General features: G+C 43.6%; 3 protein-coding genes across 4 annotated transcripts; all 3 read right to left on the bottom strand.

Moving 5' to 3' along the window:
• Positions 1-778: 778 nt before the first annotated feature.
• LOC129819997 (thioredoxin-like protein 4A) lies at positions 779-2,475 on the bottom strand. Its single transcript, XM_055876776.1, has 4 exons — positions 2,171-2,475; positions 1,685-1,866; positions 1,470-1,573; positions 779-1,234 (listed from the first exon to the last, which is right to left on the bottom strand). Exons 2-4 carry the CDS (start codon positions 1,835-1,837, stop codon positions 1,063-1,065), a joined length of 429 nt encoding a protein of 142 aa, XP_055732751.1. The 5' UTR covers positions 1,838-1,866; positions 2,171-2,475; the 3' UTR covers positions 779-1,062.
• A 659-nt stretch (positions 2,476-3,134) lies between these two features.
• Positions 3,135-10,959, bottom strand: LOC129819996 (activity-dependent neuroprotective protein 2a-like). Of its 2 annotated transcripts, XM_055876775.1 has the most exons (5): positions 10,669-10,959; positions 9,565-9,619; positions 9,125-9,246; positions 8,707-8,811; positions 3,135-7,193 (listed from the first exon to the last, which is right to left on the bottom strand). In XM_055876775.1, the coding sequence occupies exons 3-5, from the start codon at positions 9,230-9,232 to the stop codon at positions 4,524-4,526; spliced, it is 2,883 nt and encodes a 960-aa protein (XP_055732750.1). In that variant the 5' UTR covers positions 9,233-9,246; positions 9,565-9,619; positions 10,669-10,959; the 3' UTR covers positions 3,135-4,523. The 2 variants fall into 2 exon arrangements, with proteins under 2 accessions (XP_055732750.1, XP_055732748.1); XM_055876773.1 differs by lacking the exon at positions 9,565-9,619.
• Positions 10,960-13,746: 2,787 nt separating this feature from the next.
• LOC129819995 (nuclear transport factor 2-like) lies at positions 13,747-21,925 on the bottom strand. The gene is made up of 5 exons (XM_055876772.1): positions 21,817-21,925; positions 21,273-21,393; positions 20,423-20,494; positions 20,222-20,320; positions 13,747-14,115 (listed from the first exon to the last, which is right to left on the bottom strand). The coding sequence occupies exons 2-5, from the start codon at positions 21,369-21,371 to the stop codon at positions 13,999-14,001; spliced, it is 387 nt and encodes a 128-aa protein (XP_055732747.1). The 5' UTR covers positions 21,372-21,393; positions 21,817-21,925; the 3' UTR covers positions 13,747-13,998.
• Between the last annotated feature and the right edge of the window lie 507 nt (positions 21,926-22,432).

Below are 22,432 nucleotides of genomic sequence, written 5' to 3'. Positions count from 1 at the left end.
AACACAGTAATGTATCGACGTACGTGACAGAGGGGGGAAAAAAACATTCTGGAAGAGAATGCTAAGATGAGTACTAAACCTGCTGCCCAGATGCAGTTAATCCAACAGCTTTACTGAAGTGGCAGCTGCGTTCATATAGAGAAGCCACTCTCTGCGTGGTCTTGCCTGTGTAGACGCCGTAGCAGTAAATACATTTAAATGTTGTGGTCTTGAGGACGGCGTGGACAGGATGCAGTGCTTCCCACTCAGATGGGCCTGGTAGCTCTCCTCTGTGACACACTTCTCTTCACTGAAGTGGCAGTCGTTTTACTGGAGTTCTAACACACTTCCTGTTTACCACCAGGCTGCATCTTAAGGAAGATCAGGTCCAGAGAGTTGGTAACCACAGCCAGTTTCAGCTCTGCGTTTCCTAGGATGTCTTTGGGGGCCATGGTGTTGATGTCAAAGTTGGGGAACCGAATGTCACTGCTGTCATCTGTGTAGAGTCTTTACTCCCACCTCACGAAGTCAGTTGGCCTTCTGTGTGTGGTTGTCTTGTGTGTGTTCAACCAGTTGTTGGGTTGAGTAGAACATCCCAGCACAGTAGAGACAGTTGAGCCCGTGCAGCAGGTTTTCAAATAGGCCCTTCTCAGACAGGAGGATCTTACAACACATTGGACAGTCTTGTCAGTCATCTTCCTGAGGAAGGGAGCGCGAGGCAGCCAGGCACATCACATATACACCACAGATTAAACATATGCGCTAATTTTCCAGATTAAGCCACCCTGAACTGAAACACTTTCAATTGAGATATTTTTATTTATTTTTTTAAAATCGAGGACAAGCCTTATTCTGGGTCTGAGAATACAGGCTGTGAAGTGATAACTAAACGGCAGTATCAAATATGAACACAACATTAAATAAAATAACAAATTATGGTTTTAATAACTGCGATGGAAAAAAGGTGACTTGTCAGTAACATAAAAAGAGAGCCTGTCTGTAGTCCAGCTGTTCATAAAGTTTAATATTGAAAAGACAGATTTGCTCCCATTGGGCATCACACAAAGCAACGGGAAGAACCAATCAGTATCTGTATTTTGTGGAGTAGTCCTTCGGAGATACGACCAGACCTCGTCCTTTTCTCGCCCCTCGGTAAACGGTCTCAACAATGTCAATCATCTCCTGCTTGTCCTCCATGGTCCAGTTGATCTTGTTGTTGTTACCTGTCCCCAGATCTATCATGATGTGCTTGTTCCTGGAACAGTGCAGAGGTCGAGGGAAGGAATATTTTAGTTTGTCATGCCGGACAAAAAACAGCAGCGTGGGGCTGTTTAAAGCTGAGCATTCCTTTGCTTTTCACAACTTGCCTATATGGACTGTGTTCACAATACCCATTTTTGTTGAACATTTGCATTACTTTAGCAAGTAAAAACTAGAAATTGGTTTGCAGGGCTCTGAAGTGAAGGCGGACAGGATAACTTGAAACTCACCTGAAGAAGAACATGACAGTGCAAGGGTCATACAGCTCGTACATCTTGTTGAAGTCCGGCACCTCTGTGATGTCCACCAAATAGATGACTGCAAAATTTTTCACCTGTAGGGAGGGATAGTGATGTTGGTACTGTGAAAATAGCAACGTTCAATCAAACGTATTCACAAATGTGAAATACAAACATCAACATTGGTACAATAACATACATCTTACCTTTTCAGCTATGCTGTACAACACCTCGTCCATTTTCATACATGTTGGGTCCCAATCGTGTCCAAACCTAATAACCAGGGCTCTGTCCTCCTCGGATAGAATGGCTTGGTCGACCTGCCAGCCGTTGTGGAGATGAGGTAACATGTACGACATCTTGATGCTGCAGTGTTAGCGCGTATCTCCTGGGAGAGACATGTTGGAATGTAACACGTTTAACGTTAAAACGATTTGGTACAACTTAGTTTTTCGGGGGAAATATCAAAATGTTATTAACTATATTTAACAGCGGAACACCCGTTTACTTAGATAGAAATTAGATAAAAGGCTAAAAAGCGAGAAAGCACTATTGCCACTGTTGGAAGCCTAGCTAGATAACGTTAGCTAGCAGTGCCATGGAAATTTCCAGAAAGTCAAAGTTGAAAGAACTCAAGTAAAATTACAGCATTGAAAATATAGAGGTAGCTAAGGTTTCAAAAACACGCTTACCGTATGAAATTATTCAAGCCCGAAAGCGTGAATTGAAACAAACCGGTAGCCTGGGTCTGTACAAGAAAGTGGCTTCTATTTTGGTCGTATAGTTATAACAGCCACAAAGTCATAAACCCCGCCTATTTCTACAATTTATATTTTTAACGTTTGATTTTAACCCTCACCTTAACCACACTGCTAAGCCTAACCTTAAATTAAGACCAAAGGCGACATTCTTTTTTTTTCAGGAATTGTTACGATATAGAAATGTTGACTTTGTTTCTAGTGGAAATCCTGTTGATTACGTCACAAATAAGCGACAATATGAATGGCCGGCGCATACCAGACGAGTCGGTACATGCATAGAACAATCAGACAGATATTTCACCGGATGTATAAATGTGAAGCATCCGCTATGCGTTTGCACTCTCTACCAAATATGGTGTCCGGCAGTGGGAGAGGATGGAACGACAGGGATTTTGGCCGAGATTCTGCTAATTTTCTCATCAAATCAACATTTGATCTCAATACAGTTTTCTGTTCCCGAAACTGCAATCTGACTACGTTTTGTAGACTTTACTCTTTGCCAAAGTTGTTGCGTCATTTAGGAGCGCAAAGGCGAATTGATATATTGCACACGCGCACTTCAGCTACTCTGAACGAAAAAAATTAAATATATGCTAGAACGCGCAAATAGGATCTCACTAGTTCGTGCTTGGCTCTGTCCATCTCCCTGCTTGTTCTGCCCACTATGACTCGTATGTTTCCATTTGAAACGACGGGCTGTGGTGTATCTTGGTTAAATTATCCTTGGTACTTGTCAGACAATTAATGGCTACACAGATAAGAGATCCTAATTCTGTTTCTACAGTTAGAAATACAAGCTAGCCATTATTTGATTTTACAATATCCCACTTTGGATAGAGACCAACTTTCTCAGATGGACAGCCATTCAAGAGAAATAAGTTGCATGAGTAAAATATCTATTTATTGGAAAAAGTTTTTATTTTGCACAATGTATCAGCAGGCTCAAACCTTCAAGACTAAATACATTTTTTGCTTCTCAAGGACTGAAACCATAGAAAACCCAACAGGTATACAGTACATACACCTAACAATAAATTGCAAATGAGACAGGAAGAAGTAGAAACAAAGACAAAAAAAATAAACAAACTCGTCAAACTTCTTCCAAGGAGGGCCGAGTGTATGCAGGTTCTCACTCCCCCTTGTAATCGATTGATGAATTAAGGTCCCTAATTAGTAAGGAACTCCCCTCACCTGGTTGTCTAGGTCCTAATTGAGAATAAACAAAACAGCAGACTCTAGTCTAGGCCCTCCATGGAATGAGTTTGACATCCTTGCCATAGATTAATTAACATGTGAAAATAATGGTAAAAACACCAGGTGAGGTATTCTGTTTTACAAAAATAACAACATTCAACAAAATGAGTGGACAAAACAGCAAATTAACAAGGGTGAGGAAAGCAAAGTTGAAAGTGATGGAGGCTATGGAAAAATTCAGTATCTGAGCGAACTCATAACGATCTATTACGTAGTTTCAATAATGGGAAGAATAGCATAGCCGTTGATACACATTCTGAAAAGAAAAAAGCTAGACAGAATCTTACAGTTATGAGTATAAATCAGTCTCATCTGGTCAATGGACCACGTACTAGATTTGAGTTTCTATTGAGAACGATGACCAGTAACTATCATACAAAATGACATCACTAACAGAAAAAAAGGAATTCTGATAAACATTTACACATACTGTTCATTATGTTTTGAACAGGAAAGTTAATAGTTTAGTTGCTTAAAAAGTCAGTAATCAATTATCCCAGTTTGTATAGTATGAGTATTCCATAATACTAATTACAGGTGTACTTTATAGCTTTAACAGTTAAGACCGTATTTCAAAACAAGCAGCAAGTAAAATATCCTTCAAACTGAATCATGGTCAATGTGCTGAAAAACATCTCTAAAAGATGCCCCCTAGAAAGAAATGGTGGATTTAACCATGTGTTGGTTGTATGTAACGCAGCTCTCGTAACAAACCCCTGAAAACGGAGTGTCACTCAGAATCAATACCCTTCGTTGAACTAATAAAATCCTGGCTTTATATTTTTTTTTACACTTATACAGAGGTTTGTTCTAACATGTAGCCTGTGAGAATGTCAACATTTGAATTACAGTTCTACGAAAAGGAGAATAATAAGTAAACACCTAAAATTAAGTTGACATTTAATCTTGACAACACTAGCAGGCAGATCAACATCAATATAAAAGTATACATTTCAGGGCACTGCAATCAGCTGCAGTCAGCCAGGTAAAGGGATCTATATACACTGTACATGAACTCTGAAGTGACGACTCAGATAGCCATCGGCTCTGGTTCTAAAGGATCCATCTCTGGAACATCCTTCTGATGTGGTTCTAAAGGATCTTCTTCTGGAAGAGACATTTCTGGTTCTGCTGGTTCCCCTTCTGGAGAACCTGCCTGTTCTGGTTCCATTTCAGCCATCTTCTCAGGTTCTGCAGGTTCCACGTCTGGGATGAGGAGGTCGTGCTTAAGTTTCTTCAGCTCAGTCATGTTGAAGCCCATGAAGATGGTAGGGCTGTTGTTCCTCTGGATCGCCTTCATGCACTTGGTGCGCTTCATCCCAAACAGGGTGGACACCTCAGTCCGGGTCAGCCACAGCCTCTTGGAGAGCTCCTCAGACTCCTTCTTTGTGGGATACGGCTTGGTGTGAAAGTATCTGGTGAGGAAGTCTTTCCGCTCCTCAGAGGGGCGTTTCTCCATCCCACTGGGGTCCAGTGCTAGCTGAATAGAGGGGTCTGTCAGGGGTGCCTGCTCTCGTTTCTCCTTCTCTCGTTGTTTACGGAAGGCTGCCCGCGCATCCCTCTCTTTCTTGTTGGCCTCCATGGCCTCCCTGAAGGCCGCCTCCAGCCTCAGCTTGCTCTGCAGCTCAGCAGGAGACTCAGAGGGCTGGGGGATGCGGACGGAGGGCTGCGCTGCCATGGGGACGGGAGGGAGCTGGGCAGAGTACAGACCTGGCACACGGATCATCTGGTTAAAGGCCATGACCTGCTGCTGGCGTCCGTTGGTGGGGGTGGACTGGAGATTGTCTGCATCTTTAGGGGTCTTGGGTGCACGGCGGCACCGCTGTAGATGGATGATTATAGCTTTCTGCGTGGTCTTGCCTGTGTAGACGCCGTTGCAGTAGATGCATTTGAATGCTGCGGTCTTGAGGATGGCATGGACGGTGGGCGCAATGCAGTGCTTCCCACTCAGATGGCCCTGGTAGTTCTCCACTGTGACACACTTCTCTTCACAGAAGGGGCAGTCGGTCCGAGTCGTTTTACTGGGGTTCCGACACACTTCCTGTTTACCACCAGGCTGCATCTTGAGGAAGATCAGGTCCAGGGAGTTTGTGACCAGAGCTAGTTTCAGTTCTGCGTCTCCTAGGATCTCTTTGGGGGCCGTGGTGTTAATGTCAAAGTAGGGGAACAGAAGGTTACCGCTGTCGTCTGTGTACAGTCTATATTCCCGCCTCATGAAGTCACAGTTGGCCTTCTGTGTGGGGTTGTGTTGTGTGTTTGTGTGTTCAACCAGTTGTTGGATGGAGTAGAACATCCCAGGACAGTAGAGACAGTTGAGCCCGTGCAGCAGGTGTTCAAAGAGGCCCTTCTCAGACAGGAGGATCTTACACTTCAAACACTTGACTGTCTTGTCAGGCATCTTTCTGAGGAAGGGAGCGCGGGCAGCCAGGCCCTGCTGCTTGGCTGTTCTGGGCTGGGCCTTGTGGGCAGCCTGATGGTGAGCCTCATAGACATTGGAGGGAAGCAGTTCATTACAGATGGGACAGGTGATCCACTTCTTGGCTTTGGCGTTGAGAGCAGGGTTACCTGCTGGTTTGATGGGTTGAGGAGCCTTGCTCATCAGCTGGACGTTGCTCGTCTGGCCGGGCATGCCCACTGGCGTGGCGAAAGTGTAGGTGGGCATGCCGTTGACCTTGTTGCCCGTGGGGATGAGGTGGCTGAGGAGGGACTGGGAGGTCAGCATGGTGCCCTGAGGGGTGCTCTGGAGCATGGTACCCTGGGGGGTCCCATGGTTCAGGGGGAGGCGCTGAGTCATCATGAGGGACTGGGACATCCCTGGAATGCTGATCTGCACCCTCGGGGGCAGGAAGACCTGCTGGGGCTGCTGCTGACCTTGGACCCCTATGGTGAAAGGCACCTGATTGTGAGGAGCACCAGGTAGTGAGGCGCCAGAGGGCAGTCTGACCATGGTCTGGCCGATGGGCACGGGGGCTGAGATGGCCCCCTGTGGCATAGCACTCTGCAGGTTGACAGTAGCACCAGGCTGGAGGAGGCCTTTAGCCTCAGCACTGGCCAGCTGAACCAGGGTTGAAGCCTGTGGGGGGAGGAAGCTCTGTTTGGCCCCGGCCAGCTGCTCAGGACTGGATACCTGTGGCAACTGGTTTTTAGGGGCCAATGTTTGGTAATTTGAAGGCTTGACGTACTGAGTGTTCTCTAAGATCCAGGTCCTTATCTGAGCGCAGGCCCACTGGTGAGTGGGAGAGGACAGGATGTGGTGCAGCATGTGCTCTGTGCTTTCAATGACCAGCTTACACACCTTACAGAATTGCCTGGAGGCTGTATGGGGGAACTTAGTGTCTGATATCCGTCCTGAGAAGTGGTGCCACAGCTTCTCCAGGTGGTTAAGCAGGACGTGCTTCTTCATTGAGAACAGGTTTGAGTCCACATATCGGCACTTACGACACTTAAACCGGTCCCCTTTCTTGGTAGTTGAATGCAGAGACTCTGCATCTTGGTCCACATTCGGAGAGCCATGGAAGAGGAGGAGGTGCTTCTTGAGGACTCGGGGGTGGGCGACAAAGGGGCAGATCTGGCAGGGAGCCAGGACACACAGTTTCCTCTCATACTCATGGTTCCGCTGCAGATGACTCTTGTAGGAGTACCAGTTCCGTGTAGAGTACTTACAGAGGGTGCAGCACAACAGCCGCGTGCGGTATGGCCACTGGGGAAGTAAATGCACAGACAACAAGTGATTAGCAGAAGATTGTTTACTTCACTCTAAGGAATGAATGTTCATTCATTTTTGTCTGCCACTTCTCAGTTCCTATGCTTCCTGGCTGATGTTTTGGTCACTTTTGAATGCTGGCGGTGCTCTCACTCTAGTGGTAGCATGAGACGGAGTCTACAACCCACACAAGTGGCTCAGGTAGTGCAGTTCATCCAGGATGGCACATCAATGCGAGCTGTGGCAAAAAGGTTTGCTGTGTCTGTCAGCGTAGTGTCCAGAGCATGCAGGCGCTACCAGGAGACAGGCCAGTACATCAGGAGACGTGGAGGAGGCCGTAGGAGGGCAACAACCCAGCAGCAGGACCGCTACCTCCGCCTTTGTGCAAGGAGGTGCACTGCCAGCGCCCTGCAAAATGACCTCCAGCAGGCCACAAATGTGCATGTGTCTGCTCAAACGGTCAGAAACAGACTCCATGAGGGTGGTATGAGGGCCCGACGTCCACAGTTGGGGGTTGTGCTTACAGCCCAACACCGTGCAGGACGTTTGGCATTTGCCAGAGAACACCAAGATCGGCAAAATCGCCACTGGCGCCCTGTGCTCTTCACAGATGAAAGCAGGTTCACACTGAGCACATGTGACAGACGTGACAGAGTCTGGAGACGCCGTGGAGAACGTTCTGCTGCCTGCAACATCCTCCAGCATGACCGGTTTGGCGATGGGTCAGTCATGGTGTGGGGTGGCATTTCTTTGTGGGGCCGCACAGCCCTCCATGTGCTCGCCAGAGGTAGCCTGACTGCCATTAGGTACCGAGATGAGATCCTCAGACCCCTTGTGAGACCATATGCTGACACATGCACATTTGTGGCCTGCTGGAGGTCATTTTGTAGGGCTCTGGCAGTGCACCTCCTTGCACTAAGGCGGAGGTAGCGGTCCGGGTTGTTGCCCTCCTACGGCCTCCTCCACGTCTCCTGATGTACTGGCCTGTCTCCTGGTAGCGCCTGCATGCTCTGGACACTACGCTGACAGACACAGCAAACCTTTTTGCCACAGTTCGCATTGATGTGCCATCCTGGATGAACTGCACTACCTGAGCCACTTGTGTGGGTTGTAGACTCCGTCTCATGCTACCACTAGAGTGAGAGCACCGCCAGCATTCAAAAGTGACCAAAACATCAGCCAGGAAGCATAGGAACTGAGAAGTGGTCTGTGGTCACCACCTGCAGAATCACTCCTGTTTTGGGGGGTGTCTTGCTAATTGCCTATAATTTCCACCTTTTGTCTATTCCATTTGCACAACAGCATGTGAAATTTATTGTCAATCAGTGTTGCTTCCTAAGTGGACAGTTTGATTTCACAGAAGTGTGATTGACTTGGAGTTACATTGTGTTGTTTAAGTGTTCCCTTTATTTTTTTGAGCAGTGTATAAACTATTCTGTTTCAATTTAAACACTTGCTTGGTTTGTTGACATCCCCATCAGCTAGCTAATCTTTCCAGGTGCTATTGTACCTTTTTCTTTCTCTTGCCTGGAAAGGGCTCACTGAGGTCCACCCACTCGGTCTCCTGGAACACCTCATCAGAATCAGAGTTTTTCTCCTTCTCCTTCTGCAGCTCCTGGAAGATGGTGACAGACAACATACAGCTAAGTATCACAGGAAGAAAACAACACTGATCAATGATCTCTGACCATCCACTGTTGTGCATCCCAAATGGCATCTTATCCCCTTTATAGTACCCTACTATATAGCCCATAGGGAACAAGGTGCTATATGGGACACAAAGTCTTTAAAAGTTATGGGAAAAGTACAATCATGACTCTAAACAATGGGGAAAATGGCAATAATTAGGCATTAATCTAGCCACCAAACAATAGTTGCTACACTGATCTGATAGTTTTAAACATAAAAATTGCATAACAAATACCTACTTCCAGAAGGACTTTACAATTCTCCAGTCCAAAGTCACTCAAAATATGTTTAACTTTTCTCCTTGTTTTTCTGATGTTTTCCAAGTTTCCAACAGGGACTTGATACATTGTTCCTCAGCTTCCTAAAAGAGAGAGGCATCTTGTTAGGCCAGGTAATATAACCTACAGTACACTTTACAATTATTAACTCAGTGATCCCAGATCTGTTAGCCTATTAGTTTATCATAAACTGTGCATAAAAGTACCATAAAAATAAGCCTGGGGACATGGTTAGTATAACAACCTGGGTCCATTTTAAATTGTTAACATGGATAGGCCTAAATGAAAATACACTACCCATGAATGCAGCCTATGGATTCATGTGTTTATGGCCCATATAACCTAGTGACAATTTTAAGAATTGTAAATGCATTCATGAAGCTAGATAACGTTACACTCACCCAGCATCATCCTTTAGCTAATATAGCTACTCTCCAAATCAAAACACACAACCCACTGCAAGATAAAATGAAAAATTGGGTAGTTGCCATATGTCCAAAACAAAAGTGAAAAAATAATGTCTAAACAACTGGCCACCTTAAATGTTTAGTTTATATCCAATTTAATGTATGTATTGGTGCCTTGAATGTGTCATCTGGTGTGACATTACAATGCATGTTAATATAAAAAGGTCAAATGATTCCCAAATAGACAAGAACTTCAGTCTTTAAAATCGGTAATCATAATCTGGCATTTCAATTGAAAAACACAAATTCCTTGTATTCTCGATTCATAGTAATTTCCCTAAACCGCGATAAAAAGTTACCTGCCTCATACTAAATTATTTTTTATTTCATTTATTTTGCTTTCATTTTTTGGCGTGAACCAATTTAGAGATTGTCACACGGATACGAAACTGGCAGTCAAATGTTACTTTTAAAACATACATGTACATTTCTGACCACTAAAAAAATGACTCTAAACATCAGTTCTAAAAATCAGTATTGGATCCTCATTCAAGTATTTTATGTGTACTCATTCCAATTACAGGAACTCCAAAAGGTCCAGTATTGCTATTTTCATCACTACCTGGCTAACGTTAGTTACTACCCTCCCTGACTCGGGAGTTGATCATTTGCGTTCCTGGTGCTTTCCCTGGATGTCGTAGACGTTTTCCAGACTCCCTCTCCGGAATTAAATCCTGATTCGCAGTTACCCGTGGTCACCATTTAGGTAGGCACAGAAACTACCATGGAAGTTGAAAGGGCAACTACCATTCGAATGGGACGTCTGTGCCATTAACAGTAATCAAAAGCGGCCGGGGGACCAGAGAACAAAAATATAACTAAACCCATCGAATTGTACGCATTGGCGGGAATAAAAACACATTAGCTAAAATGCTAGCTAGTTGTGTTGAACGCAATGATAAATCATTGGTTGAACTGCATACGCACATGCCTGGTTGGCTGATTTGTGACAGGGGATCTGCGCAACTGTTGACAATGGCTACAATAGGTGTAGATTTGTGATGAACTGTTGAGGATGCTCACATGACATAAAATTACCTTTGCTTTGGCGTCTCCGGTTATAAAAGGATGGCTGTCGCGTCTTTTTTCCCCCTATCTGGATAGTTTCACCAATCCGCAAGCGCTTCAGTCTCGGTGTCACGGAAGTGTGCAATCAATCCACCTGGACAATGCTCTGCCACTTACCTCTCCAGACAACATGCAGCCGCCAAAGTTAATTCAGGAAAAAATGATTTACATTAAAGTGAAATAATTGATGTATTATGCTGTTTCACCCTCCTCCTGAAGTATAAAAAAAAAAATGGCGCTGTGTTCAGGACATGACGTTTGGGTCCTAATTAGCATATACGGAAGATGACCAATGAGATTGAAGTTAGCTGTGGACTAAATTGAGGAATGTTCCAATAATAGTTGGAAGTTTCGTAGACATTTAATTCAATTTCACGCTTAATTGATTAGTTAATTGGGCTAATAAACATTTATATAAGAGCACTAAAGAGATGTGGGAGTGGCTACAAACAAAATGAAGGCTCTGGAAAAAGCTAGCTAGTCACATGGTACAATTCAAAACAACCAATAGGCTGTCCGGAAATTGAGGCAAAGGGGAGGGCCAAAGAGAGTATGGTGACGTCATATCATGCCACTGTTCATCAGCCAATGGTAGACGACTCTTCCAGTCCATTATTTGAAGAAAATGTTTTTGTAAGAACGTGAGTACGTAGCTATCTTTATTAGAATGAAGTAATGTGTGTTATAAATGGCTAAAATAAAATTGCAATGGTATTTGAAAGGTACAAATCTGGGATAACATTATTGTTATAAACTATCTTCGGTAATGAGACATAAACACAGATTTACAAATTGTTAATTGGTTCATCATATATGCTTGTAAATGTCTTGATTGGGGCACTGACGCCATAGTCACTCGCCAGTCACTAGGCGACCATCTCTTGAAGGCCCTTAAAACAACCTTATCAACTATTTTTGCGCATAGGCCTTTCATTTGCACAAATCAAACATAATTAAACAATTCAACCCAATTGGTTAACATGTTGCTGATACATTTCGTAAAGTTGAACTTTCCTCAACTTTCACTCCTATAGTCAGGGTTATATTGTCAACAATTGCATCGCCACAATGTCTCTTCAAATCGCCACCTTCAGTTGAATATAAATAACTTCTGGCCAACTGTGATCGCCCCCTGGAGGCCAACACTAATATTGCTGACCTAGCCCAAAATTGTTACAGGCTACTGTTATTTCCTCAAATAAAAACTCTGCATTCTTTACGTATTATTGTATTCCTCATGATGGAAATGTATTTTCAAGAGCAATACTCAGCACAATGGTCTTGAGTGTGAAATTACTCAATATGCGTCATATGTGAACAAGGGGCCAGTCATGGTAGCGAGATGACAGTGTACATTGTGTCAAACTCATTCCACGGTGGGCCGAGTGTCTGCGGGTTTTCGCTTCTCCCTTGTACTTGTTTGATGACCAGGTGAGGAACTCCCATCACCTGGTTCTCTAGGTCTTAATTGAAAGGAAAAAAATAAAACGCGCAGACACTATGCCCTCCGCGGAATGAGTTGGACACCCCTGATGTACATTGTTTCAGAAGTGACAAACTAAGTACTGTAGCAGAATGCATTCACAAAGTTTTGCTCATCTTCCTGTCAGAGGATTTGGTGTCTGGGTTGCATTTACTACCAGGGTCAATAGGTCATCTGGGCCTATGTCTTGATCTTAAGCTAGAGCCTGCCGTCATAATTTCCTTGACTGCATCTGAAATGGCACCCTATTCCCTATATAGGGCACTACTTGCCCTGGTCAAAAATATTGCACCATATAGGAGGTATATACGGTGCCATTTCAGAAGCAGACATTTGTTTTGTGTTGCAGAACAACATACGCATAGCCTGGTCAACTTATAGGAGTTTACATGATGGTTGACATGCATTACTATAAAAGTGTATAAGGTTGTGGGTCAAGGGATCTTCATAACACGAAAAGGAAACTGAAAACAGTGAGGATGAAGCTGACTAGCCTTCATTTGAGCATGTGCTTCACATGATCAGCATCAAATCCGAGTGGCGCAGCGGTCTAAGGCACTGCATCTCACCCGGCCGTGATTGGGAGTACCATAGGGTGGCGCACAATTGGCCCAGCGTCGTCCAAGTTTGGCCGGGGTAGGCAGTCATTGTAAATAAGAATTTGTTCTTAACTGACTTGCCTAGTGAATTATTTTATTTATTTTTTTATTTCACCTTTATTTAACCAGGTAGGCCAGTTGAGAACAAGTTCTCATTTACAACTGCGACCCGGCCAAGAAAGCAAAGCAGTGCAACAAAAACAGAGTTACACATAGGATAAACAATCGTAGTCAATAACACAATAGAAAAATCTGTATACAGTGTGCGCAAATGAAGGAGGTAAGGCAATAAATAGGTCAATAGTGGCGAGGAAATTACAATTTAGCAATTTACACTGGAGTGATATGTGCAGAAGATGTGCAAGTAGAAATACTGGTGTGAAAAAGAGCAGAAAAACAAATATGGGGATGAGGTAGGTAGTTGGTTGGGCTATTTACAGATGGGCTGTGTACAGCTGCAGCTGGCTGCACGTAGGAGGCAGTTTATACCTTTGCAGGAGACTATGGAAAGATCAATTGCATAATCCTTCACATCCTCTACTAGTCTCCTTCTCAACCCATTGGAGGTCAGAGGGGAGGGACTTCTGGCTTTCTCATCTAATTGGTTTTGAGGAGATGAGAGGACGCGAGGAGTATCCAATTGAGATCTTCCCTAGTTAAACTGCGTCTGAAATGGCACCCTATACTTTATAGCAGGGATACTCAACTCTTACCCTACGAGGCCCGGAGCCTCCTGGTTTTCTGTTCTACCTGAATTACTCATGCCTGGTGTCCCAGGTCTAAATCAGTCCCTGATTATAAAGGAACAATGAAAAAAATGCAGTGGAACTGGCTTCGAGGTCCAAAGTTGAGTTTAATAGGGTGCCATTTCCTAATAACAAGGCATGTATGGATGAAATGTTATCCAATATTGGGAACTAATAGGTATAGTTTGAATAACAGAATAAGGCAAATCGTTCCAGAAACTTATTTGGGAATGAATTTATTATGTTGTATTCCTGTGTACCATGTCTGGACATCACAATTCACCACCACTGTAACAGTATGCAGTTAACTGTCCAGAACACATTTGTTTCAATTTCCTCCTAATACAGAATAACTGGTTAATGAGTTTATTGAAGACAAGAATCTGACAATCATTCTCTCACACACACGTAAAGTTGAAAAGTAATATAAAAAGCTATCTCTGTGGAAGGTACGTGATCCTTCCATTTCCTCCTATGCTCCAAAGTTATGTAGTGCCAATCTGAACATGTCATTTGTGCAGATCCATTTGTTGTCCACGTTCTTCAGCAGGAACGTTTGTTGAAAACCCATCACCTGGTCCGTGTCAGCCTTTTAAAGAAAAGAGAACAGATCAACATCATCCTCTACAAATATAATTTACTAATCTATCATTATTAGGGTTGCAAAGGTTCTGAAACTTTCCGCAAATGTCCAGGAAATTTTCCATGTGAAGTTAAGACCGGGAATTTTGCTTAAATTCCTCAAAAAGTTAGCTTATAACAGTGAACCTTTTTTTGTGGTATACGTGTAAGGCAAATATGGCATATGGAAGGCAAATATGTGGCATATTTTGGTTAAACTGTCCCCAATAAAATGGAACTGCAACCCTCTGCATGCACAGTGCATTCGTCCTTCGCATGTGCAGCTGATTCTCAAGATCTTGCACACTAATGAGATGCTATTGAGTCCACACTACTACACTGTCTGAGCCAAAGACTACATGCTTTCTGGTAAGTTATTACAATACTGGGTGGGATGAATATTTTATATGACATACAGTGTGGCAAAAAAGTATTTAGTCAGCCACCAATTGTGCAAGTTCTCCCACTTAAAAAGATGAGAGAGGCCTGTAATTTTCAGCATAGGTACGCTTCAACTATGACAGACAAAGTGAGGAAAAAAAAATCCAGAAAATCACATTGTAGGATTTTTTATGAATTTATTTGCAAATTATGGTGGAAAACAAGTATTTGGTCAATAACAAAAGTTTCTCAATACTTTGTTATATACCCTTTGTTGGCAATGACAGAGGTCAAACGTTTTCTGTAAGTCTTCACAAGGTTATCACACACTGTTGCTGGTATTTTGGCCCATTCCTCCATGCAGATCTCCTCGAGCAGTGATGTTTTGGGGCTGTTGCTGGGCAACACAGACTTTCAACTCCCTCCAAAGATTGTCTATGGGGTTGAGATCTGGAGACTGGCTAGGCCACACTCCAGAACCTTGAAATGCTTCTTACGAATCCACTCCGTTGCCCGGGCGGTGTGTTTGGGATCATTGTCATGCTGAAAGACCCAGCCACGTTTCATCTTCAATGCCCTTGCTGATGGAAGGAGGTTTTCACTCAATCTCACGATACATGGCCCCATTCATTCTTTCCTTTACACGGATCAGTCATCTTGGTCCCTTTGCAGAAAAACAGCCCCAAAGCATGATTCACAGTATGTATGGTGTTCTTTGGATGCAACTCAGCATTCTTTGTCCTCCAAACATGACGAGTTGAGTTTTTACCAAAAAGTTCTATTTTGGTTTCATCTGACCATATGACATTCTCCCAATCTTCTTCTGGATCATCCAAATGCTCTCTAGCAAACTTCAGACGGGCCTGGACATGTACTGGCTTAAGCAGGGGGACACGTCTGGCACTGCAGGATTTGAGTCCCTGGCGGCATAGTGTGTTACTGATGGTAGGCTTTGTTACTTTGGTCCCAGCTCTCTGCAGGTCATTCACTAGGTCCCCCCGTGTGGTTCTTGTGATAATTTTGACCCCACGGGGTGAGATCTTGCGTGGAGCCCCAGACCGAGGGAGATTATCAGTGGTCTTGTATGTCTTTCATTTCCTAATAATTGCTCCCACAGTTGATTTCTTCAAACCAAGCTGCTTACCTATTGCAGATTCAGTCTTCCCAGCCTGGTACAGGTCTACAATTTTGTTTCTGGTGTCCTTTGACAGCTCTTTGGTCTTGGCCATAGTGGAGTTTGGAGTGTGACTGTGAGGTTGTGGACAGGTGTCTTTTATACTGATAAAAAGTTCAAACAGGTGCCATTAATACAGGTAACGAGTGGAGGACAGAGGAGCCTCTTAAAGAAGAAGTTACAGGTCTGTGAGAGCCAGAAATCTTGCTTGTTTGTAGGTGACCAAATACTTATTTTCCACCATAATTTGCAAATAAATAAATAAAAAATCCTACAACGTGATTTTCTGGATTTCCCCCCCTCATTTTGTCTGTCATAGTTGAAGTGTACTTATGATGAAAATTACAGGCCTCTCATCTTTTTAAGTGGGAGAACTTGCACAATTGGTGGCTGACTAAATACTTTTTTGCCCCACTGTACATGATTTTTTGTTAACTAATAAATAGTAGCCTACAGCAAAGTGTGTTTAAATCATTTCTAACTTAACAATTTCTGCTAGTTAGTTTTTGCTACCATGTGGGTTTCAGCTGGCTTGAGCCTGCTAACTGAGGAGTGTTAATTCACCTGTTTCCATACATATTTCATTTTAAAACATTTACCTTACAAAGGAGTTATTTAATCTAATTTCCGTAACTATTTATCTGTACATGGAATTGTGTTTTTTTAAACTCTTTTTCTAATCTTTACAGGAAAATGCCACAGGTACTATCTGATGTATGGAGACATTTCACTACAGCTAATATAGAAGGAAAAGCTGTGTACATTTGCAAATACTGTGCCAAATCATATGTGAAGAAAGCAACAAAGATGCAGAATCATCTGGCCAAGTGCATAAAGTTCCCTCAGCACTCACAACAAGCAACCTCTGACAAAAGTCCCTCTACTTCTATTCGAGGTGAAAATTATGAATCAGACACCTTATCGATAGCAACAGCTCATGGTCCTCCTGGAATCAAAGTTTTTTTGACTCACTGGAGGAACGTAGTCAGAGAAATGCTGATGAATATCTTGCTCGAGCTGTGTATGCAACTGGTTCACCTCTGATTTCTGAAAGTTTTTTGCTTAGCATACACCCCTCCAACCAGACATGCTTTATCTACTAATTTGCTGGATGCAGAATTCAACAGAGTTCAAGTGAAGGTCAAGCAAATCATAGAGAAAGCAGACTGTATTGCAATCATCTCTGATGGGTGGTCGGATATTCGTGGGCAAGGAATAATTAACTACATCTCCACCCCTCAACCCATATTCTACAGGAGCAAAGACACAAGGGACAACAGACATATCGGTCTCTACATTGCAGATGAGCTGAAGGCAGTCATCAATGACCTTGGACCACAGCAGGTAGTTGCATTGGTGACAGACAATGCTGCGAACATGAAGGCTGCTTGGTCTAAAGTGCAGGAGTCCTACCCTCACATCACACCCATTGGCTGTGCTGCTCATATATTGAATCTGCTCCTCAAGGACATCATGGCACTGAAAACAATGGATACACTCTACAAGAGAGCCAAGGAAATGGTTAGGTATGTGAAGGGTCATCAAGTTATGGTAGGAATCTACCTCACCAAGCATAGTGAGAAGACTAAGAGCAACACATTGAAGTTGCCCTGCAACACCCGTTGGGGTGGTGTTGTCATCATGTTTTACAGTCTCCTGGAGGGGAAGGAGTCTCCAAGAATTGGCCATATCACAGTCTGACGATATGAACAGCCCCATCAAGAGAATCCTCCTGGATGATGTACACTGCTCAAAAAAATAAAGGAAACACTTAAACAACACAATGTAACTCCAAGTCAATCACACTTCTGTGAAATCAAACTGTCCACTTAGGAAGCAACAATAAACAACAATAAATGTCACATGCTGTTGTGCAAATGGAATAGAGAAAAGGTGGAAATGATAGGCAATTAGCAAGACACCCCCCAAAACAGGAGTGATTCTGCAGGTGGTGACCACAGACCACTTCTCAGTTCCTATGCTTCCTGGCTGATGTTTTGGTCACTTTTGAATGCTGGCGGTGTTCTCACTCTACTGGTAGCATGAGACGGAGTCTACAACCCAGACAAGTGGCTCAGGTAGTGCAGTTCATCCAGGATGGCACATCAATGCGAACTGTGGCAAAAAGGTTTGCTGTGTCTGTCAGCGTAGTGTCCAGAGCATGCAGGCGCTACCAGGAGACAGGCCAGTACATCAGGAGACGTGGAGGAGGCCGTAGGAGGGCAACAACCCAGCAGCAGGACCGCTACCTCCGCCTTAGTGCAAGGAGGTGCACTGCCAGAGCCCTGCAAAATGACCTCCAGCAGGCCACAAATGTGCATGCGTCAGCATATGGTCTCACAAGGGGTCTGAGGATCTCATCTCGGTACCTAATGGCAGTCAGGCTACCTCTGGCGAGCACATGCAGGGCTGTGCGGCCCCACAAAGAAATGCCACCCCACACCATGACTGACCTATCGCCAAACCGGTCATGCTGGAGGATGTTGCAGGCAGCAGAACGTTCTCCACGGCGTCTCCAGACTCTGTCACGTCTGTCACATGTGCTCAGAGTGAACCTGCTTTCATCTGTGAAGAGCACAGGGCGCCAGTGGTGAATTTGCCAATCTTGGTGTTCTCTGGCAAATGCCAAACGTCCTGCACGGTGTTGGGCTGTAAGCACAACCCCCACCTGTGGACGCCGGGCCCTCATACCACCCTCATGGAGTCTGTTTCTGACCGTTTGAGCAGACACATGCACATTTGTGGCCTGTTTGGAGGTCATTTTGCAGGGCGCTGGCAGTGCACCTCCTTGCACAAAGGCGGAGGTAGCGGTCCTGCTGCTGGGTTGTTGCCCTCCTACGGCGTCCTCCACGTCTCCTGATGTACTGGCCTGTCTCCTGGTAGCGCCTGCATGCTCTGGACACTACGCTGACAGACACAGCAAACCTTTTTGCCACAGTTCGCATTGTGCCATCCTGGATGAACTGCACTACCTGAGCCACTTGTGTGGGTTGTAGACTCCGTCTCATGCTACCACTAGAGTGAGAACACCGCCAGCATTCAAAAGTGACCAAAACATCAGCCAGGAAGCATAGGAACTGAGAAGTGGTCTGTGGTCACCACCTGCAGAATCACTCCTGTTTTGGGGGGTGTCTTGCTAATTGCCTATAATTTCCACCTTTTGTCTATTCCATTTGCACAACAGCATGTGACATTTATTGTCAATCAGTGTTGCTTCCTAAGTGGACAGTTTGATTTCACAGAAGTGTGATTGACTTGGAGTTACATTGTGTTGTTTAAGTGTTCCCTTTATTTTTTTGAGCAGTGTATTTTGGGAGAGAGTGGTAAGCAGCCTGAAACCTATAGCAGTAGCCATTGCACGGATTGAGGGAGACAATGCCATCCTGTCTGATGTTCAGACTGCTTGCAGATGTAGGAGAAGAAATATGTACTGCCCTGCCATCTTCACTGTTGCTCCAAGCACAGGAATCTGCAGTTCTGAAATACATCAAAAAGCATGAAGACTTCTGCCTGAAGCCAATATACACCGCAGCGTACATGTTGGTATGCTGGCAAGAGCATCCTGTCTGGTGCAGAGATCAACAAGGCCTATGGTGTCATTACTACCGTGTCTCGCCACCTTGGCCTGGATGAGGGCAAGGTTCTTGGCAGTCTGGCAAAGTTTTTATTTTTTATTTCACCTTTATTTAACCAAGTAGGCCAGTTGAAAACAAGTTCTCATTTACAACTGCAACCTGACCAAGATAAAGCAAAGCAGTGCGACAAAAACAACAGTTACACATGGAATAAACAAACGTAAAATCAATAACACAATAGAAAAATATATGTACAGTGTGCAAATGTAGAAGAGTAGGGATAATAATATTACAATTTAGCATTAACACTGGAGTGATTGATGTGCAGATGATGATGGGAAAGTAGAGATACTGGGTGAGAGAGGATCAGTAACAATATGGGGATAAGGTAGTTGGGTGTGCTATTTACAGGTACATAAAAGACACCGATGAATGTTTCAGCCCAAGTGTGCAGATATCCATCTTTATTTCATGACATTTTTTGTACCCAGGTTCACCGGCATCACTATGCTAGCTTAGCAGCTTCATTCCCTCCCTCAACCTGCCTTTGACTGGGCTTAAAGTAGGGTCATTTCAAGCAGTTGGTGAGTTTCTGGTTCGATGTCACTCAGTTACTCTCGCCTCTCAACTTGCACTACGGTGACCCCAGCCGTTGATCTAAGCTTAACTGTGAATCCAGGTCACGGCACCACTGTAACCCGCGTCACTGTGTTAGCTTAGCTTTTTCTCTCAACTCACCTCTGACTTGGCTTGACTACAATCCTCTGCTACACAAACAGTTAACACATGTGACTGTCAACTTGACAATATATACACCAGTTGTGCCACTGAAAAGGATGCAAATCACTGGCGCCACCTCAAGCTGTGGGTGAGTTTCTGGTATGATCTCCCTGTTACACCAGCAAGTCACTCAACATGTGTCCACTACTTTTGAAATGATCTACCTTGAGCTGTCCCATCACCATGCTCATTACACAGCTGTCTGGCGTGGGCTGGTGGTCCTGTGCGGTGATGCTGTGCTGAATTGACTGGAACGGTAAGCTCTGCAGTAAGGGAGAGAAGAGGTATTTTATGTCTGTACCATGTTAAAATAATTAGGCTATACATTATAATTACTTTGAAGTTTAAATGAAGATGTCACTTACAGTGATCTTCTCCATAATGGCTTTATGCCCCTGGAAACCAACTCCTTCCCATGTTAAACATGACGCATCAGTCTGGACACACAAACACCAATGATTTATTAAGACAGTGAGCTCTCACTGATCTCACATCAGTTACACACTAAACAACATGAGCAGCTGTGTATTCAGTAGTCAGATTCCGTTGCAAGATGCTTTGCGAAATGGTAGGGACCTACCTGAATTTGACCAATAGCAATTCTTGTTTTCGTTGTGAAATGTTTTCCGCTTGGAATAAACGGTTATGTTTTGCAACGGAATCTGACCAATGAATACACCCCAGGGGTCCATCTCAAAAGTCTTTCCTCGATTCCTTCTATCCTCTCCATCCATGCCACTATCTCAAAGCAATTTGGAGGATAGCCCTTGAACATGACTCTAAATTCCAATCCATTACACATAAGTCATTGGACGTGGGCATCTTCTGTACAGGTGAGTTGTTAAGAGTCCTGACACTCAAACTGAACATTAATACACATCGCTTGCAGTACCCATAGCTGTATGGATCTTGCAAAATTGCAACAGTAAGTGTATCTTTTTTATTTGAAGGATTATTTTTCGATGATGAAAGGGCCATATGTTTCGGGAAGCCCTATTGTAAGCAATGATTGATGTTTCTAAACGTTAAAACACAGCGTTGGGATTGTGGTTCACATGAGCAATGATGAAAACTGTAGGGTTATTTGAAGGAGAAAGTCCAAGTGAAGGAGGCAAGGAATTAAGAGAGGAGAGTCACCCCAGGTTTCCAGATGACAAGGTTGGTCCATGAAACACCATTACACATCTCTAACTGTGTTGAAATGTAAATACTCACATAGAGATCCGCGAGTTTGGTTCTATCAGAATCAAACTGTTGGTAATAATGTTGAACAAAGCCTGCACCTATCTGCTCCCAAACCGGTTTGCTTGCCATGATTCAAAGTGCAGGTTGGAATCTGGAGAGGAAAATGCGACTTGAATATGACGTAGCCAAAAGCGCATCTCTGATGAGCACATTCCACGTGTTGAAGAATCATTCTGAATTATTGGAATTATAATGAATGGAAAAGATAAAACTTCAGTTTGTCATCATGTATTTATCCACTTATCAAGAGAACATGAGCACGAGAATGGCTAACTAGATCTCAAAACTGGAAACACTAGCTAACGTCAGTTAACTGAATGAATACTGAGTTACATAGCGAACTTTTTATATACAGTAGCAAGCTAGCTCGCGAACTAACTAGTTTAATGTCAGTACATCATTCCACTCAGAAAAAGACAGCTAAACTTTTACTTTGTGTTGCAAAGAATAATTTCCCCGATAAACTACATGTTTTATTGTTGAATAGTTGTTTAAAACGTAATATGAAATTTACCTTAATATGCAATTTGCTAGTAATCCAGTGTGGATGCACAACAAGTCTCTCCCGCTTCATCCGGAGAAAAACTTGTGTTATCGTATACAGGGGCTAAACAACCAATAGATGCGCTCTTCGGTTTGATTGACGGGTACCTACAAGCAAGAATGGCACCCAAATGGGCGTTTCCATCAAAATGATATGGGAGAAAATACCAAAGTGCAACCAACCTTGGTAGCTCAATTATTTTCAGCACATTGATAATGAAATGAATATGAAATGTTACGTTTAATGACAATGTATACTTTTGTATAACATTGAGAATATTTTTTAATTCAACCAGGCAAGTCAGTTAAGAACAAATTCCTACTTCCTACATGGACAACTGAGTTAATGGATATGACAATGTATACTTTTGTATAGCATTGAGATTCAGATTTTTTAAATTGAGCCTTTATTTAACTAGGCACGTCAGTTAAGAACAAACGCTTTTTTAGTTAATTAGTTATTTTACACATGAGCTCTTTGTAGCCAAGAGAAAGTGACATACAATATTTGAGTTTTCAACAAGTGCTTTATGTAGCAGCTAGCTGTGTATTCCTTTGATATAGTTTGATATCTGTGGTGGTGTGAA

This window comes from Salvelinus fontinalis, chromosome 22 (genome assembly GCF_029448725.1).
Source record: "Salvelinus fontinalis isolate EN_2023a chromosome 22, ASM2944872v1, whole genome shotgun sequence".
Lineage (NCBI taxonomy): Eukaryota > Metazoa > Chordata > Actinopteri > Salmoniformes > Salmonidae > Salvelinus > Salvelinus fontinalis.
The sequence above is the reverse complement of the archived record's forward strand: the minus strand, read 5'-3'. Positions and strand labels throughout refer to the sequence as shown.

Excerpts from the sequence above, each read along its gene's own strand:
- LOC129819997 (XM_055876776.1), bottom strand. The coding sequence starts at position 1,837 with ATGTCGTACATGTTACCTCATCTCCACAACGGCTGGCAGGTCGACCAA. Across the intron at positions 1,574-1,684 it reads TGTACAGCATAGCTGAAAAG|GTGAAAAATTTTGCAGTCAT; the intron begins GTAAGATGTATG and ends CCCTCCCTACAG. Across the intron at positions 1,235-1,469 it reads ACTGTCATGTTCTTCTTCAG|GAACAAGCACATCATGATAG; the intron begins GTGAGTTTCAAG and ends GCACTGTTCCAG.
- LOC129819996 (XM_055876775.1), bottom strand. The coding sequence starts at position 9,232 with ATGTATCAAGTCCCTGTTGGAAACTTGGAAAACATCAGAAAAACAAGG. Across the intron at positions 8,812-9,124 it reads ATTGTAAAGTCCTTCTGGAA|GAGCTGCAGAAGGAGAAGGA; the intron begins GTAGGTATTTGT and ends ACCATCTTCCAG. Across the intron at positions 7,194-8,706 it reads CAGGCAAGAGAAAGAAAAAG|TGGCCATACCGCACGCGGCT; the intron begins GTACAATAGCAC and ends TTACTTCCCCAG.
- LOC129819995 (XM_055876772.1), bottom strand. The coding sequence starts at position 21,371 with ATGGCAAGCAAACCGGTTTGGGAGCAGATAGGTGCAGGCTTTGTTCAA. Across the intron at positions 20,321-20,422 it reads CCATTATGGAGAAGATCACT|AGCTTACCGTTCCAGTCAAT; the intron begins GTAAGTGACATC and ends CCCTTACTGCAG. Across the intron at positions 14,116-20,221 it reads TGGTGATGGGACAGCTCAAG|GCTGACACGGACCAGGTGAT; the intron begins GTAGATCATTTC and ends TTTCTTTAAAAG.